This window comes from Oncorhynchus mykiss, chromosome 5 (genome assembly GCF_013265735.2).
Source record: "Oncorhynchus mykiss isolate Arlee chromosome 5, USDA_OmykA_1.1, whole genome shotgun sequence".
Classification (NCBI taxonomy): Eukaryota; Metazoa; Chordata; class Actinopteri; order Salmoniformes; family Salmonidae; genus Oncorhynchus; species Oncorhynchus mykiss.
In genome coordinates this window covers 80216772-80236672 of record NC_048569.1, presented here as the reverse complement: position 1 = coordinate 80236672, position 19901 = coordinate 80216772, and the positions used below count along the sequence as shown (strand labels likewise).

The window sequence follows — 19901 nt, the reverse complement described above, 5'->3', positions numbered from 1 at the left end:
TCCGGATCAGATATGTTTTTGTCAATTATGAATGGAGCATTTTTATGGATAAGTATGGCTGTGCCTCTACTGTTTGATTTGAAAGATGAGAAATACACCTGTCCCACCCAAGCTCTGCAGAGTTTGGCATGTTCAGCATCACAGAAGTGTGTCTCTTGTAATAGCGATGTCTGCTTTTTCCTTTTTTAGAGCACATAGTATCTTTTTTCGTTTTATTGCATGCCCTAGACCATGGCAGTTCCATGTCAATAGATTCAAGGTACTAGTCATCGTCATCGAGCATTAATCGAACTTTAGTGCAAGTCATCGCTGGGTAAAAATGGATAGTAATTACAGCTGCGTTCACATAAAAGGAAAATAAATGGTGTACATAAAATAATAATCTCTGGACACCCCAGCCGAGTTCCCAAACAACTCGACACATCCCGTTGGATCTGTTACCCCCCCGCTCAGTCTCAATTCTATGTTCCGAATAAAACAAAAACCGGGAACAGTTAGCAACGCACAACGTCTCCCCACCAAAGAAATGCCTCATCCTCTCCACCCCGCATTGAGCAAATAACATAGTTGCCCTCGTCCAGACCACAGTAAAAGAGGGGAGAAAAATAAAAATCAATAGCCAAGCCTACATATACCTCCCCCGAGGGACATAGGGAACCCCAAGTAATAATAGCAACAACAACAAAAAAACAGGGAAATAAAAGTAGGCTGAAACATTAGTAGGCCTAGGTTAGACTATAAAGCCCATCACTCTCAGTTAAAGGAAAATACATATAAATTGGACTGCTATAATGACCTTTAGGGGGTGGGTCTCTGGATATCGGCTATATGTCGTCTTACCTCCTTTAGTAATGGCATTAATCGCATTTAGTCATTGGTCTGTTTCTCATTGGCCAGGATTGTCTTTCAAAAAACGTTTTGCCTCTTCGGGAGTTTTGAAGTGTCGCAATGCTCCTTGGTGAAGAATCCTGAGCTCGTTTGGGTATTTGAATCCCCTGAAGATGCCTCGGTCAATTGAGTATTTCTTCACTTCGTCAAATTCTCGGCGCATTCCAGCTGACAGGTCCTGGTGTAAAGCGAGTTTGGCGTTTCCCACTGTGATGGTGTTGTTTTTCGCCGCCTGTAGGACTCGTTCCTTGTCGGTGAATCTCAGGAAACGTATGGTGATTGGGCGCGGTGGTTGTCTGGCTGCTGGTGGGGGCCTCAGTGCTCGGTGAGCTCTCTCGAGTTCTATGGGCCTGTCGGTGGACATGTGGAGCCACTCGGGAAGTTTGTCTTGCAGGTAGCGGATCAGTGGCATGTTTCCCTCTTCTTTTTCGCCCAGATTGAATAGAACACAATTATTCCTTCGCCCCCTGTTTTCCAGGTCCTCTGTTTTCTCTTCCAGATGCTCGATTTTCTTTTTAGCATATGCTATTGTTTCCATGGCATCTGTCAATAAGTTTTCCATGGATAGGATTCGCCCCTCTGCCTCAACCATAAACGAGGGGCGCCTGGACATCTTGTTGTTGATGTCAGGCAAAGCGTTTTCCAGGATTGTCACCTTGCCCCCTATCGCACTGAGCTGAGAGTTAATGGCATCTAATTTAGTGTTTAGTTCTGTACGTTGGGATCTCAACTCAGAAAGGATGTCTTCGACAGAGTGCGAGGTTGGCATTCGTTGTGCCTCGTGGGGGAGCGGGTTCTCTTGCTCCTGGCTAATGGCGCTAGTTTTTTCTGAAGCTAGCTTCTTCTTGGAGGCTTTTTCCGTCGCTAATACTCGAGTCCGGGTAAAAATGTCACCTGTAGTGTCGCCGCCATGACTTTTTCTTACTAAAGCTAAATGAGTTTGAACTTGGAGTGGAGGTAAGATTAGGAATTGGAAACTACTTGTGCGGAGCTCTTAGTTCATGCGGCCATCTCGTCCAAGGGTCACGTGATCCCCAACAGTGCTATCTTAAGTGATTTTCAAGACACCCAAAGTCAATTTAAATACACAACAAAATCTGCAGGATAAAAATAAATATAATCAAACATTCAAATAAGTAAACAGGCTATATTAAAGTGCACTAAACATAGAGACAGATTAACCATGGAGAACATGAAACATGATGACAGATTAACCAGGGAAGTGAATTTAACAGAGGTTAAAACTAAAACAACAGAATCTGGGTACGTCTGTGTGAAGAGGTGTGGCTTTAGTGTGGATTTGAATAGTACACAAGTAGGCCTACGCTATTTTTGCATTGTAAAACTTTTTTTTAAGTGTTATGTTTTCCCAGATTCATAGTGTTATGCAGCCCAGGCCTATCTAGGAAGGCTGGGCATAAATTGTTTGCTCACAGCATCACATGATGACGTGGGCAACATAAACACTTAAACTCTGTAGATAAAAGTTAATAGTAATCAAAACTAATTTCACCACGAAAGGAAGTGCAATCGAAATGAATGAAGAAGACAATGTAATTCTAGTGAGTTAATAAAATGACAAGGTGTTGCCTGTCAGCGTTGGCCCGGGCTTTAGTGGCACTGGCATACGCGCTTGCCTCTGCACTGAAGGAGCCACCGAACGCGTCCGCGTTGCAGATCTCACTTTCTCCCGCTACAGTATGTCCTACAATGACATATTTGGTGGGGATTGGCAGCCAACAATAGGATTGGATTGGGACTAAATCAAAGAATAAAACGATATTGAAATGAATAGTATTAACAAATATTTCCCAGAAGATTTTGGGTTCAACCTAAGGCTGACTAGGACAGATCAATCAACTTGATCCGACACAGTAAGCCTACATGTCATACGTAAGTAAACCCACAAGAGAGACAATATTGCAAAGGCAGGACCATGTTCGATGGAAGGCGTAGGGGTAGGCAATCGAAAACGTTTGACGGGGAAATTTCTGTCAATATTAGTTAGTCCTACTGAGTGGGCAAGTAACCTTTCCCGCGCTCTTCCTAAAAAATACTATTTGTGATGTCATAAAGGTCTAACGTTCCATGACGTAGCATGTAGCCCTAAATTACAGTCCCTGCCTGCAATATTGTCCTCACTCTCGACCTGAATTCAACTTGAATGTAACCAACACAGACAAGGACATGCTTTTTGAGATATAAAATAGCTTGAATGGATGAAGAAAAGGTAAGCTAAATTACATCATACAATATTGGGGGAAAGTAAAAAAGGGTAAAGCAATATAAGCGGATATTTCTTGTAAAAAGCTATAACATATTGTAAAGCAAATGTACCATTCTTTATAAAGTCACCAGCTTAGCTGTGATATGGCTGTAGCTCTATTTATGATGTCCTCTGCACAGATCTACTCTGACATTGACATATTATTACTTATTGGAATGTCTGTCCTTCAGGTAGCACAGAGGGAGGATGGTGATCCTCAGAGGGAAGGAAAGGAAGTTGTTGAGGAAGAACCAGTGGCCTTGCCCAAAGAGGAGGCCAAGAAGGGAAGGAAGGTAAGATGGCAGGAGTGACAGAGCACATAATAGGCCTACTGGGTTACACTCTGTACCTGATAGCAGTCATACCATAGATATCTATATATCTCAGATAACAACATACGTAGTAGCTGTTTTCAAAACGTGTTTTAAGAGCTGCTTTGACCTGGCCCCTGGCTATTCATAAATTGTCTGAGTAGGAGTGCTTATCTAGGATCAGTTTTGCATTTGAGATCATAATGAATACAATTATTTGGGCAAGGTTGAGCCCACACCTTATCTGATGAACTTTATGTATACGGGCCCTGGTGTTACATGTCTGCCATCATTTGAGATCTAGAATCTGTTCTGTTCTATCCTAGGCAAAAAGTAAGAGGAGTGGCAAGAAGTCAAGGAAGCTGGGCACTGACAATGATGCAGGTCAGAGATTTACCTCTGTAGTACTACATTGTTTCTCTATTCTGTAGGTTGTGCTATCCATTTTCAATGAAACTGTAGTCTACTGTAATCAGTAAGAAAGGTCACATAGATAGCTTTATTCAAATAGGCCTATTCTAAAACCCTTAAACAATGAAATCAGAGTATTAAGAGATAAAACGTCTGATTTCTCTTCAATTTTGTTTCTACTTCCTCTACGGCAATCACATCTTTAGTCTCCAGGAATAAACACCTGGATAGAGGATCTGTAATTGAGCTCCTGGAGAAGAAAGCTGTTAAGGCTGTATTCGGCCCAGGCAACAAGGATGAGATGGAATACTCCTACCCAATCCTCATCTCATTCCTGCGCAATCTTACTGATGAGTATGTTAAAAGTTTTTCTGTAATGTTCAACATTTATGAAATATTGTGCAGTGGGAACTAAACACTAACTAAAACACTTATTTTAAATTGTCTAGGCAGTGGCAAGTGATCTACAAAGGACTAAAAAACCCTGTAAGTTTCCCTACCTGCCTTTGACCTTTGATGTGTCAATGATCTGTTGAATTCAGAGATTAGCCATCAAGTCATATTCTGTTATTCATGTTCTCTGTCAGACTTCAAACTTTGAATTCAGTCACAGACAAGAATAACAATGTTGATCAAATGCATTCTGTTCGATCTTGTAACGATTCTCTTCTTGTGAAGTAGAGGCGGACCAAAGCGCAGCGTGGTGGTTGTTCATTGTATTTTATTCACGACACTATACATGAACAAACTAACGAAAAAACAAGAAACGTGAGAACTCAAAACCTAATACAGCCTATCTGGTGAATACTACACAAAGACAGGAACAATCACCCACAAACACACAGTGAAACCCAGGCTACCTAAATATGGTTCCCAATCAGAGACAATGACGAACACCTGCCTCTGATTGAGAACCATATCAGGCCGAACATAGAACTAGACCAAAACATAGAAAAACAAACATAGACTGCCCACCCAACTCACGCCCTGACCATACTAAATAAATACAAAAACAAAGGAAATAGAGGTCAGAACGTGACAGTACCCCCCCCCCAAAGGTGCGGACTCCGGCCGCAAAACCTTGACCTATAGGGGAGGGTCTGGGTGGGCGTCTGTCCGCGGTGGCGGCTCTGGCGCGGGACGCGGACCCCACTTCGCCATTGTCTCAGTCCGCCTTATTGTCCGCCTCCGTGGCTTACTCACCATGCCCACCCCTCTCAATGACCCCACTGGACAGAGGGGCTGCTTGGGACAGAGGGGCAGCTTCTCGGGACAGAGGGACAGCTGCTCGGGACAGAGGGACAGCTGCTCGGGACAGAGGGACAGCTGCTCGGGACAGAGGGACAGCTGCTCGGGACAGAGGGACAGCTGCTCGGGACAGAGGGACAGCTGCTCCGGGCGGAGGGGCTCTAGCGGCCCCTGGCTGACTGGCGGCACTGGCGGCCCCTGGCTGACTGGCGGCCCCTGGCTGACTGGCGGCACTGGCGGCCCCTGGTTGACTGGCGGCGCTGGCGCTGGGCTGACGGCACTGGTGGCCCCTGGTTGACTGGCGGCACTGGCGGCCCCTGGCTGACTGGCGGCACTGGCGGCCCCTGGCTGACTGGCGGCACTGGCGGCCCCTGGCTGACTGGCGGCACTGGCGGCCCCTGGCTGACGGGCGGCACTGGCGGCCCCTGGCTGACGGGCGGCATTGGCGGCTCCTGGCAGACGGGCGGCGCTGGGCAGACGGGCGGCACTGGCGGCGCTGGGCAGACGGGCGGCACTGGCGGCGCTGGGCAGACGGGCGGCACTGGCGGCGCTGGGCAGACGGGCGGCGCTGGGCAGACGGGCGGCGCTGGCGGCGCTGGGCAGACGGGCGGCGCTGGCGGCGCTGGGCAGACGGGAAGCTCCGGCAGAGGCGCCGGACAGGCGGGAGGCTCCGGCAGAGGCGCCGGACAGGCGGGAGGCTCCGGCAGAGGCGCCGGACAGGCGGGAGGCTCCGGCAGAGGCGCCGGACAGGCGGGAGGCTCCGGCAGAGGCGCCGGACAGGCGGGAGGCTCCGGCAGAGGCGCCGGACAGGCGGGAGGCTCCGGCAGAGGCGCCGGACAGGCGGGAGGCTCCGGCAGAGGCGCCGGACAGGCGGGAGGCTCCGGCAGCGGCGCCGGACAGGCGGGAGGCTCCGGCAGCGGCGCCGGACAGGCGGGAGGCTCCGGCAGAGGCGCCGGACAGGCGGGAGGCTCCGGCAGAGGCGCCGGACAGGCGGGAGGCTCCGGCAGAGGCGCCGGACAGGCGGGAGGCTCCGGCAGAGGCGCCGGACAGGCGGGAGGCTCCGGCAGAGGCGCCGGACAGGCGGGAGGCTCCGGCAGAGCTGGAGAGGAGGAAGGCTCTGGACGGATGGGCCGGAGAGACAGCCTGGTACGGGGAGCTGCCACCGGAGGGCTGGGGTGTGGAGGTGGTGACGGATAGACCGGGCCGTGCAGGCGCACTGGAGCTCTTGAGCACCGAGCCTGCCCAACCTTACCCGGTTGAATGGTCCCGGTCGCCCTGCCAGTGCGGCGAGGTGGAATAGCCCGCACTGGGCTATGCAGGCGAACCGGGGACACCGTGCGCAAGGCTGGTGCCATGTAAGCCGGCCCAAGGAGACGCACTGGAGACCAGATGCGTAGAGCCGGCTTCATGGCACTTGGCTCGATGCCCACTCTAGCCCGGCCGATACGCGGAGCTGGAATGTACGGCACCGGGCTGTGCACCCGCACTGGGGACACCGTGCGCTCCACAGCATAACACGGTGCCTGCCCGGTCTCTCTAGCCCACCGGTAACCACAGGAAGTTGGCTCAGGTCTCCTACCTGGCGTAGCCATACTCCCTGTTAGCCCCCCCAAGAAATTTTTGGGGCTGACTCCCGGGCTTCCATCCACGACGCCGCGCTGCCTCCTCATACCAGCGCCTCTCCGCTTTCGCCGCCTCCCGTTCTTCCTTGGGGCGGCGATATTCTCCTGGCTGAGCCCAAGGTCCTTTTCCGTCTAATTCGTCCTCCCATGTCCATACGTCCTCGCGCTGCTCCTGCTGCTGCTTTTTCCTTTGCCCATTACCACACCGCTTGGTCCTGTTGTGGTGGGTGATTCTGTAACGATTCTCTTCTTGTGAAGTAGAGGCGGACCAAAGCGCAGCGTGGTGGTTGTTCATTGTATTTTATTCACGACACTATACATGAACAAACTAACGAAAAAACAAGAAACGTGAGAACTCAAAACCTAATACAGCCTATCTGGTGAATACTACACAAAGACAGGAACAATCACCCACAAACACACAGTGAAACCCAGGCTACCTAAATATGGTTCCCAATCAGAGACAATGACGAACACCTGCCTCTGATTGAGAACCATATCAGGCCGAACATAGAACTAGACCAAAACATAGAAAAACAAACATAGACTGCCCACCCAACTCACGCCCTGACCATACTAAATAAATACAAAAACAAAGGAAATAGAGGTCAGAACGTGACAGATCTAGAATACTTTACATCACAGTTCCATTGAAAAGACTGTTTTTGTTCTGTTTGTTCAAAACAGATGACGAAGGAACAGCTTGCCAAATTGTGCAAGACAATTGTAACCTTCATCGCACAGACCACCCTGCAGATCCTGCTGCCAGCCCTGGCCCGCGTACTTGGGGTAAAGGACTTTGCTGACGACGACACTGACTCACCCAAGAGGGGTGGCAGTGCAAGATCCTTTGCTGCCTTTGATCAGGAAAGACTGGAGCTCATCCAGGAAGTTAGATATCTGGCGAAGAAAATGTATAAGGGCGGCACAGGGGCTCAACATCTCAGGTCCCTAACACCCTCTTCTAAGAGGTATGTTCCCCTCAAGGTTTTCATGTATGGATTTCACCAAGATCATCTATCCCAGTGTTAGCCAATGCAATTTACTCTATCTGATGTAGTACAAAATGTAATGTATCAGCCTTTGAGCATATTCAAATGAATGAGCATGTAAAGCGATCAAAAGGACATGTAGATATTTAGAATACTAAAATTACAACGCTTGACCGATTTGCCAAGTTAAGACAGAAATTATCATGCTTTGCTTGTTCGTTTTAAAGTTCCCAGACCTCAGTGAAAGTCCTCCTGGGAATGACAGAGGACAGAATCATCAAAAGTGTCCAGGAGCAACTGTCTGATCATAATATCCTGTCCTCTTGCCCACCTGAGCTGACTGTTGGTCTTATGAAGGTGGTGGTCGAACAGCTTAATTCTGCCCTCTCTGCGACCATCAGCAGAGCCATTTCAGGGCGGTCATCCCCTATTTCTTCTGGTACCCAGGCCGCTGAACAAATGGTCAACATGGTCCAGAAATGTTTTGATGATCACAACACCCCAGAGGACCAGAGCTCTACCTCTGTATTAGAGTCATGCATTCCACCTGCAACAGAAGAAGTGATGACTGTTATCGCAGAGATGGTGGGTGAATTGGAAAAAGAAGATCCGGAATTGGCTAAGGTTTTTCGAGAAGTGGCTGTGAAAGTTAAAATGTTGGCATCTGGCAGTGACCTTGTAGTGGAGCACCTGGATGTTGAAGACTCTCCTGTTCCAGAGGAGCTGAACATAATATGTACATCTTGCAAAGCAATGATGCAAAATCTTGGCACTCTGTTTAGTGTGAAGTTCAAGACCAAAGCCTCAAAGGCTGTGAGTGAAATTCTTGTGAGAAGGTTAATGAGCGATATCTCTGGTATGGTTCAACCTTCTCATTCGTTTAGTACCACTCCAAGCTTGATGAATGCATCTAGCCCATCTGACAGGATCCTTGATTCTGCGGCCACTGAGCTCATACAGACCAAAGTAGAATCTGAGGCATCACAAATAATTGATAACTTTGTTGAAGATGTCAAGGACATTGTGCAGTATGCTGAATTAGATCAGCCAACAAGCACCCAGAGAGATACCCAAGTGGGACACTGTACGACAAAGCGGAAACCCTTCCATGCAGCTCGTAGACTCTGCGAGAGACTTCAGGCAAAGCTGGAGACATTGTTCCTCAGAATGGGTGGAGCTCCAGTCCAAGGGGAAGAACTTATTAAAAAAGCTGACTCCAGTGCTGTGCTTCTGGAGCATACTGACTCCAGTGATCTGCCTGTTTCAATCCTGAGCTTGCCTTCCCCATGTAGGAGTGAATCCCCTATATCAGAACGTAGTTCATCTTCTTTATCTGATGGATGTGATTCAACTGACTCTGTAGGAGAGAAAACACCAGAGCAACCTGAAACCAGTAAGAGTGAGGCAATACTGCAAGTGGTCAACTCAACGGGACTTGGTTCTCTCCGTAAATGCCAAAGTGAGAACTCTCAACCATTACTGTCTCTCTGTGATTCCAACATGGTGCCCTGCACCAAAGAGGTCTTGTCCCAGATTGTGACCATGTATAGGTCAGAGGTGGCAGATTTGGAATGCACATCATCTGTTGCAGAGGGTTCCTCTTACAACTCCCTTGAAGTCTGTGGCTTTTTGGACAGTGTCATGTCTTATCTAGAAGACATGCCTGTGTCTGGTTCTTCATGGTTGGAAGGATTAAGAGATACTTCAGCCTCAGTCATTGAGAAACTCTCCAGTGAGGAGTTCCAGATGAACGCTACCAACGAAGTGCGAAAAATACTGATCAAATCAGTCAGTAGCTTTCCCAGCAAAGTCAGTTCCAGCCAGACAGATTCTCAGATGTTGCCAGCAAAATCAACAATTTCCTTAAGGCATACAGATATAACTGCTTTTGAAATCGTTGGATCAATTACAAATGACATGAAGAGCCTTTTCCCACCCACAGAGTCTTCTACTACTCTATGGCAGGCAGACTCTATGCTTCAACAGAGTGATGAGAAAACCTCAGAGTACACTGAGGCCACACCCAAAGGCTCACAGTCTGGTTTGGAAGTATCTGAGAAGAAGATCTGGACAACTGCAAAGACTATTTACCACAATGTGAAGACAAAGATGAGGAATTATTTTACATGGCAAAATCAAGTCAAAGCAACAACGGCTCAAGCCAAAAAGACCCTCAGCCATATTCTGGTTTTAATTCAGAAAGAGCTGTCAAAATCTGACCAAACGGTGACTGCGCTTTCACAAATAGAGAATGTGGTTGGAATGATGCTGAAGGATGTTGAAAGGGTAAGCAGTGAATGTGGTGAGGAACTGATCTATCAAGCGCCACAGCGTTCTTCCTCCTCGTTGTCATCCTCATCTGCCAGATCAAAGAAGTCAGAGTGTGAATTTTCACTCCCTGGCACTCCCATCTCTTCTGATTTACCAGAGAGTATTACTCAGCCCATTGTGAGATGCTCAGTCATCGACATGGGCAAATCTACTAAGCCAAAAACATTGGTGTGTGATGCCAGGGAAAGCATGTCTGCAATAGTGGATACCATCATAAAGGAGGTACATCCAGAGGAAGAAGGGGAGGTTGCATTCCACCCTGATCTAACAGCTGCAATAGCAAGACTGGAGGAGCTCATATCTCAGGGTAGGATTGGTGCTCTCTCACGTGATCTTACTCACCAAGTCAACCGCATCATTTCTGAGAGCAACTTGACCCCTCTGGTTCTGACAGTGGCGGCTGGAAAGAGTGCATCCGATACAGTCCTTACTGAGCTGAAGAGGAATGACAAGACGGTGGGGAAGCCCACAGCTTACAAGCTGGTTCAGCTTTTTGCAGAGGAGTCTGTGAAGCGCCTCTTGCTTCCTAGCCTTGTGCCCTCTACAGCTTCAATGAGTTTGGCTCAGGGAGTTAGTGTGCCGGCTAGCGTATCTGAAGATAGGATTTCATGTTCTTTTTCTACATCAGCATTTAGTGACACAGTCAGCCTGTTTACCAAAGTAATGGTAAGTCAGGTCATGGACTCTGTGGTTTCTGATGCACAAAGCAGAGGGTCATCTCCAACCGGAACTGTAACTGATATAGGCAGTCTACTGAGTGGTAAGTCCTACCCTCTGCCATCTTTCTCTGCCATCAGCATGACAACAAGTGGGACCTCCAATGCTGCACAAGGCTTTGAGGCCAACATAGATGCTGAGGAAAGGGATACCATCAGTTGTTTCGGTGTACCTCAGAGCATTGTTTGTGATCAGAATTCAACCAGCCCGGATGTTGCCTCGCTTTCAACCCCATCCACTGTTAACTTAGTCGGTGATGATGACTTCACCGGCCTCATCAGCATGTTAGTGGTGAGACTTCTGTCAAAAATACAAACCCAAACTGATCTGTACCCAACTGACGTCACACGCACGTCACAAGACCTGATTCCAAAAGTTATAGCTGCCTTCTGTGCATGGTCAGGCTGCTCTGAGACCCAAGCTTATCCCAAGAACCTGAAGAGTCACAAAGTATACAGCACCGTCTACAAACATCTGTTGAAGGAGTTTGGCTCAGAGAAAATACTCCAACTGGCCGTGTCGACTCAGGACTCCACTTTCAATAGGATTCTTGTGAAGTCATTGAGCAAGGAGCTTCTCCACAGTTGTAACGAGGCATCAAGAGCAGCCTCAAGAACATCTTTCGAAGCCACCAGGCCAGAAGCTCTTCTCATGGCTGAAGATGTGAAGGCTACCAGAGGGAAGCTGTCTTTCCTACAAAGGCTTGCCAGACTGAAATTCAACTTAAAGGTACATCACACTTATTTAAGTTAACAATTGTGTCAATGTGAGTAAACAATGTTATTTAGAGAAAATGTAAAACCATCCATTAATTCCAAAACCATTTATAAATCTTGTTGTGCTGGTGTGTAAGATGTGATCGTTATTACCGTGAGATTGTTCTGCTGTGACAGTTGTTTTGACATGTTTTTGTTTTAGCCATTCATGATGGGAAACAAGAAGAATTCCCGCCATTCTGAATCCAAAGACCAGACTACTGCTGAAGAGATCATGTGTAAGTCCATACAGCAGGACATTTACTGTTTGAGATATTGGTGTACAAAGCTGCTATTGCAAAAATATTAAACCCTATATACAGTACATTATATATTATCGATAGTAATCTCTTATGTAAAATGATTTATAGTTTCCAAATCTCAAGATTCTGGTTCTCATTTATTTGTGAAAGTAATAATGAGTTGAAACTAAGAATACAATATACCATCATTTCTAAATGAAAGTGCATGTCAACTCTCTCTCTTCTGTCGCCCAACATAGTGGCACATCCTGCCACATTTGGACTCCCAGAGGGTCTTCCCTCCACCTCTCAACAGGAGAAGCCTCGCAAACGTCCCCTTCTAATCAGGATGTTTTCCACCATCTCCATAGGCCTATCCAAGCCATTCAAACGGTTTTCAAAGCAAGCTTAATACAACAATTTCCTTTAATACAGTAATATTTGCATTGAATTGATGGCCTTTGTCTTCTTTTGTGTTGCCCTGTTAACACATTTGATTAGAAAATACATAGTATATTTAGTTTAGTTTATTATGCAGTCATAGTCACGGTGTAGGCTAAACAAAGTAATGTTGTCCTGAATAATGTATAGAACATGCACCCCCACCCACACACACACAAACAGTGTGATTCATTGAACACACACACATAGTACTTCAGTTATGTCCCACAACCAACATTCGACCAGATATCAATGATTCAGTGTAAAATACTTGTACTGTAAAATAAACCGTATTTAATTTACAACCAATAAAATAATACATGATGCAGGACACTCAGTTATAAGGGAATTAACTGGTTTAACTTCTCAAACAGAAACACACACATTTCCATTGTCTGTGGATCGCCCATGCTTACATTTTACTGAATGCCATTCTGACCTTTGACCTGTAGATGGCAGTAAAGGTCTACTTTTGCTGCAGATCCTCTTCTAAAGCTCAAACCTCTCTGGACAAGGAGCCGAAACATTTGTCCCTAGTGAGAGAGTGTGTGTGTGTGTGGCAAGAAAAGGGAATATTGCACTACACTTTTATGATACAGATACATTTTGCATTCGGTAGCATAGCACAGCTGTAGTTTTTTCAAATGCCAAATGTACATGTAGCATGCTTCTGCCTACAGATGCTTTTCTGAGTGACTTGTGTTGTGAGAGAACCAGAATTCAAACATAAACTCCTGGATTACATTTTATAATATTGTCAGCTCTTTTTAGTAACATATGGTAGCATACATGTTTCACACGGTGGCAAGTCAAGCTAGTTAGTTACATGTAACAACATTACATTATATGGTCAATGTTTGTGTGTATCCTCTTAGCTTTTACCTTCGACATCAACAAGCGACGCACGGGCTGGTCCTGCAGACTCCCACGCCCATGGCCCAGGAGAAGGCTGGGGGCCACCTGCTCACTCACGTCCCAGCCATCTCCTTTGAGACCGACTCTACTGTGGAGTGCACCTCCAAGAGGACTCCGGAAGAGAGGGACCGGGTGAAGGTTAAACTGGCCAACATGGCCTTGATGGGAAGGATCAAAAGTCTTGGCTGTGAAATGCCCATTATGTGTGATTATCGAATTGATAATTTTCCACTTTTGAAACAACAATGGGAAAGACAGGGTTTATAGCAAAGGTTGCTCAGATTGGGCTTTTGGAAAAATTGGGAGAATGAAAGTGAACTCCTGATTCAGAGAGAAAGATCCAGCTTAATCATCCATACCATTGTTTAAATTACAATAAAAAAACATTCAAACTGTTCCTGAGTTTCGAAAGACAGAGAAAGGAAAACATCATTATCTTCAGTCTGTTCACACCTGTTCACACAAGTCCTACTGTCCACAATCTCAGGGTTCTTCAATACAAACACACCTGTTTCAGAAAACCTGATCACTTTCACATTCGAACAATGTTTGTAGGATACTTTTCAATAACTCAATAAATGTAAGTGTTGAAACCATACATAGCTGGTAACTTGAGCTCGGCAGAGTAGTTTTGACCTGTGTCCAGATGCAGTCATTTATGTTGTCTAAAGGCAATTTGTCTCTTATAACAATGTTATTTTTCTGAATAATCTAATTTAATTGACTGGTAGGTAGTCACTAACTATTTGTAGCATGTGTTCCTCTGTTTATTGATATTTACATGGTGTGTATGTGTTAAGATGTTAAGTAATTAATGTTGATATTATCCAAAGGGTTTTTAACTGAAATGTTAAATGTTACATTTACGCTCATATTTGTAAATGGTATTTCAAAAATGGCGGAATCAAAAAGTATTGGAATAGTGACTTGTATTTTGCATCTAGAAGTGTAAGAATTTTAGAAGAATGCTATTTCATCAGTCAAATGTTGCACTGTTTGATAAGACAGGGTAAAGAAAACCTCCATTTTAATGAGTTTAGTTGTGAGTTTGACATTTTACCACAAGAAGTCACTATAATGCAAAAAAAACTTTCTCAAGCAATAATTTTGCTAGGACTGTCTGGGAGTGGTCAGTGTGGAGGGGAAATTAAAACTAGCTGTTATTGGCACTCTCATTGTCGTTGGTCTATAAACCAATTTACACATGGTGATGTCGCCATGGAAAGCCAAAATTCTGGCCCATGCAAACCTGCTGATTAGAAGGTGCTGTATAGATGTGAGAAACTCTCTTTTCATGGCACTTCAATATCGAAGTGAATTTTTCGTAGCAGGTTAGGAAACTGAGGTTAAGGTTAGGAAAAGGGTTAGTGAAAATGCTCTCCAAACCTTCTACGAAAATTACTTTGCATTGAAGTGCTGTGAAAAGAATGTGTCCCTGCTCAGGTGTTGCGTGCATCAACCAATGGTTGTGTGCCAAGTCATCCATTGTGTCATCGACTGACAGATTGCTATAACATATGATGTGGTTAGCTGACACACAAAATACCTATCCAGGCAGTGTAAGATCTGGCAAGTGTCAGCAAGGCCTGGGCAGAGGAACATGCTCCGTATTTTCAACCAGAACTATCAGGAAGCAACCCCGATCACATTTTTGTAAAACACATTTACAGTGTTAGTTTCATCAGCTGTTGTACAATATGAAATCAAATTATTTTGACTTCACAGGGCCTTTAAATGTAGGCAAACAAGTTTTCAGCATTCAAACTAATCTACCCAGCCAGATTCAGCACCATGGACAGTGAAGATCAGAATACCTGCGATCTGACGATTAGAACAGTGCTATTTTTTTTTTTTTTTTTTTCAATTTAAAGTTTTATTGAAGTTCTTGTTTTTCAATCAACCAACAAAACACATTCCACATTCACAGGCTTTAAAAAAAGAAAAAGTCAAAAAATAATAATACATATGAAAAAATAAAAATACAATTAAAATGAATGATAAAGTCAAATAAAAGCATTTATTTTCCTTGGTGCACACGTACTCAAAAACGAAATTAAAATAAAAACACAAAAAAAACATTTAACACTTGCAGCAGCACTATCAAGGTTCTTATCAGCTATTTCAAGCATTCGCTGAGACGACGGGCCAATAATTCGTTTTTAGGTTTTACAGTACCTTACACAACATGTATCTGCGCATTTCCCTAGTCACCCCGTTCACTCTGTCCAGTTTGAAATATAGTTGAATAGTGAAGACCAGTCTATCAAACTTGGGCTGTCTCTTGTGGAGGTCATAAGTGAGCTTTTCAAGAGGAAGAAAGTCAACAATCTGGTCAATCCACATTTTAAATGTAGGAGGGGTATTAGAGGCCCACAATAGAAGAATACATTTCTTAGCAAAGTATGTAATAGTCATAAGCAAATTTTCTCTGTCAGGATCAAGAACAAAGTCCTGCTGGGCATTAAGAAGATAGATACACGGGGTCATATCAAACTGTACCTCTAGTATTTTCTGTGCAGCAGTATGTAGATTGCCAGAATCTAGCAATCTCCCTACAGCTCCAAAATACATGCATATAGGTTCCACTTTCAGAGGTACATCTTTTACAGTTAGGAGACATCTGTTTTCATTCTATGGAGTCTCAAAGGAGTATAATAAAATTTGTAATTAGATTCTTTCATTTTTACACTGGTAGAGGAGCAGTATACCCTGTCGCAAACCTCCGCCCATAACTCATCACTGATAGTCAGACCAAGGTCCTTTTCGCAGATTATTTTCAAAGGAGTAAAGGAGGAGCTTCCTTTCTCAGAAAGGACTCTATAGATGTAAGATATTTTGCCTTTAATGGATTGTGCTGTGACAAGAAGGGTTTCAACTTCATTCAACTGAGTTCTAAACCTCCTCTCTGGAGGTAAATGAGGAAATGACATGTCTAATTTGAAGATATTTGAAAAAATGGGATTCTTGGCACATCGAATTCACTGCAGAGCTCTTGAAAGGATTTCAGTGTAGTGGTTTTCTGATGAAATAGGTCTGAAAAGGTCCTGATTCCTAGAGTATGCCAAAGATTAAAGTTGGCCTCCCTCAGGCTTTTGGCAAGTCTGGTTGCCCACTATAGGCGGAGTGAGAACATATTTGGGAGGAAATGCCAGGTATTTCTTACAGTCCCTCCACGCTAGTAGGGTGCTGTAAATCACAAAGGTTTTGGCTATGTTGCCCACTTCACTAAAGTTATTAATGAATATAATTGAGCTTAAGGGGCAATGAACCACAGGATTGGGCTTCTATCTGAATCCACGTTGACTCTTGTCTGTTTGTGATCCATGTTAGCATGTTGCGGATTTGGGCAGACCAGTAGTACAATTGAAGGGAGGGAAGGGCAAGACCACCCTTAGATTCAGGTTTCGATAGAGTGGAAAACTTGATCCTAGGTTTTTTATTGCCCCATATAAATTTGGTGATGCTTTGGTTAGTTGTTTTGAAAAAGGAACCTACTGGGAGATAGCATGGGAGCATCTGAAATAAGTAGTTCAGTCTAGGAGGACGTTATACGGATTACATTAATTCTTCCTACTAAGCTAATTGGGAGGGAGATCCAGGTTTGGAGATCGTTCTTGATTCGGTCCAGGAGTGGAAGAATCATTTTCCTTAAAAAGGCTATTCAGATCTGTGTTATGAGATCCCGAGGTATTGAAACCCTGTGTTTTCCATTGGAAAGGACAAAGTGTCTTCATAGAGCTGGTGAGTGTAATATTGAGAGGGCAGGCAGTGGATTGTTAAAATTGATCTTATAACCTGAAAACTTGCCATACTGAGCAATTGTGTCTAAAATGAGAGGGAGGGATTTCTCAGGGTTGGATATGTAGAGCAAGACATCATCGCGTAAAGCGAAATCTTGTGCTGCAGGCCGCCTGCAGAAACACCCATAATACTTGGATTGCTCCTTATCAGCTCTGCCAGAGGCTTCCGCCCCCAACAAGTAGAGCAGCGGGGACAGCGAGCACCCTTGTCTTGTGCCCGTTCCAGAGGGAATCTGTCAGAGTTCAGTCCATTAGTAGTCACCATGGCATTTGGATGAGAGTATAGTGATTTGATCCATTTAATAAAATTTGGGCCCATATTGAACTTTTCTAAGACTGAAAACAGAAAGCTCCACTCCATCCGTCAAACGCCTTCTCAGCATCCAGTGAAGCCAGTAGGACAGGGGTCTTCTGTGCGTTTACTTGATCAATAATTATCAAAAAGACGGCGAATGTTATCAGAAGAGTATCTGTCCTCTAATAAATCCAGTTTGGTCCGCTTTTATTATTTTGAGGAAGAAGAGTGTTAAGTCTTTTGGCGAGCAATTTGGTAATTATTTTATAGTCGAAATCCAACAAGCTTATGGGCCGGAAGGACGAGCAGGATAGGGGGTCCTTGTCTTTTTTAGCAACACTGTAATGCGAGCTGTGTGCATTGAGTCTGGGAGAACTCAGTTTTTGCAAAAATCCTCCAGCATTGGCATGAAGATAGGGCTGAGCTGGGGCCAAAAAGCTTTGTAGAAACTCTCTGGGGAATCCATCTGGGCCTGGGGACTTATTAGGTGGCATGGAGGTAATTGCCTCCAGGATCTCCTCAGGAGTGAAGGGGGAGTTGAGATCTTCTTGGTCGGTCTCTGATAGTTTAGGCAGCGAGATTCCCTCTAGGAAAGAGTGGAGTTCTGCCTCCGTGTGTTTTCTCTCAGATGTATATAGTTTGCAGTAAAAATCATGAAAGTTAAATGGATATTTTTTGGGTCATATGTGACCTCGTCCTCTGCTGTTCGGATAGCCATGATTGTACGCTCTGACTGCTCCTTTTTTAATTGGTAAGCAAGCAATCTACTGGGCCTATTGCTATACTCATGGTATTTCTGTTTAGTAAAGACTTTTTTTTAAATTATCTCCCGAGTGTAGTCCAAATTCAGTTTGGCTTTGGATGCTTTAAGATGACTCCAGGAGGTGCTGTCTAGGGATTGTTTATGTATTTTTTCACAGCATTCCAGCTCCTCTCAAGATCTAGCCTGTGTGCTTCCATTGCTTTTTCTTAGAGGAAGCATATGCAATTAGATGACCTCTTAGTGTGGCTTTAGCAGCGTCCCACATTGTGGCCGGAGAAACAGGAGAATCTTTATTGTCTTGTGTGTAGTTGTCTATCCATGTAGTTACCAATGTATGTTTGAGAGCATGGAGGTGTTGAATTTCCAGCTCTTTGACCTCTGGATGTTTTTGCGAGGTCAAAGCGGAGGTGGACAAAGGCGTGATCTGAAAGTGCTATGGGTCCGATTGTACAAGTGGCTGAATTTATGAAACTCTTTGGGATAAAAATGTAATCTATACGGGAGTAGGTGTTATGGACATTAGAGTAGTATGTATAGTCCATAGATGAGCTATTAGTCTCTCTCCAGATATCTATCAGTCCCATCTCTTTAGTAAGAGAGTTGCAGATCTAGGATTTGTGGTGGGGACTTGAGATGATTTGTCTAGGGTTGGGTTAAGGGTACAATTAAAAATCTCCGGCCACCACGCCAAAGGAGACACAATGCTCATTGAACAGGGTTATAATTTTTGACATGAAGGCAGGAGTATCTGTGTTAGGGGCGTATATGTTTAATATAGTAATTGGTTGACCATATAGTGACCCAGTTATCAAAATAAATCTCCCCTCCGGATCAGATATGTTTTTGTCAATTATGAATGGAGCATTTTTATGGATAAGTATGGCTGTGCCTCTACTGTTTGATTTGAAAGATGAGAAATACACCTGTCCCACCCAAGCTCTGCAGAGTTTTGGCATGTTCAGCATCACAGAAGTGTGTCTCTTGTAATAGCGATGTCTGCGTTTTCCTTTTTTAGAGCACATAGTATCTTTTTTCGTTTTATTGCATGCCCTAGACCATGGCAGTTCCATGTCAATAGATTCAAGGTACTAGTCATCGTCATCGAGCATTAATCGAACTTTAGTGCAAGTCATCGCTGGGTAAAAATGGATAGTAATTACAGCTGCGTTCACATAAAAGGAAAATAAATGGTGTACATAAAATAATAATCTCTGGACACCCCAGCCGAGTTCCCAAACAACTCGACACATCCCGTTGGATCTGTTACCCCCCCGCTCAGTCTCAATTCTATGTTCCGAATAAAACAAAAACCGGGAACAGTTAGCAACGCACAACGTCTCCCCACCAAAGAAATGCCTCATCCTCTCCACCCCGCATTGAGCAAATAACATAGTTGCCCTCGTCCAGACCACAGTAAAAGAGGGGAGAAAAATAAAAATCAATAGCCAAGCCTACATATACCTCCCCCGAGGGACATAGGGAACCCCAAGTAATAATAGCAACAACAAAAAAAACAGGGAAATAAAAGTAGGCTGAAAACATTAGTAGCCTAGGTTAGACTATAAAGCCCATCACTCTCAGTTAAAGGAAAATACATATAAATTGGACTGCTATAATGACCTTTAGGGGGTGGGTCTCTGGATATCGGCTATATGTCGTCTTACCTCCTTTAGTAATGGCATTAATCGCATTTAGTCATTGGTCTGTTTCTCATTGGCCAGGATTGTCTTTCAAAAAACGTTTTGCCTCTTCGGGAGTTTTGAAGTGTCGCAAGGCTCCTTGGTGAAGAATCCTGAGCTCGTTTGGGTATTTGAATCACCTGAAGATGCCTCGGTCAATGGAGTATTTCTTCACTTCGTCAAATTCTCGGCGCTTTCGGTGTATTCCAGCTGACAGGTCCTGGT

At 44.8% G+C, this 19901-nt stretch overlaps 1 protein-coding gene across 2 annotated transcripts; it reads left to right on the top strand.

Moving 5' to 3' along the window:
- Positions 1 to 3311: 3311 nt before the first annotated feature.
- Positions 3312 to 13433, top strand: LOC118964653. 2 transcript variants are annotated; one of them, XM_036978500.1, is made up of 9 exons: positions 3312 to 3447; positions 3792 to 3849; positions 4083 to 4230; positions 4326 to 4362; positions 7434 to 7717; positions 7966 to 11515; positions 11705 to 11780; positions 12044 to 12176; positions 13100 to 13433. In XM_036978500.1, the coding sequence occupies exons 1-9, from the start codon at positions 3331 to 3333 to the stop codon at positions 13404 to 13406; spliced, it is 4710 nt and encodes a 1569-aa protein (XP_036834395.1). In that variant the 5' UTR covers positions 3312 to 3330; the 3' UTR covers positions 13407 to 13433. The 2 variants fall into 2 exon arrangements, with proteins under 2 accessions (XP_036834395.1, XP_036834396.1); XM_036978501.1 differs by lacking the exon at positions 12044 to 12176 and having other exon boundaries at positions 13100 to 13377.
- The last annotated feature ends 6468 nt before the right edge of the window (positions 13434 to 19901 follow it).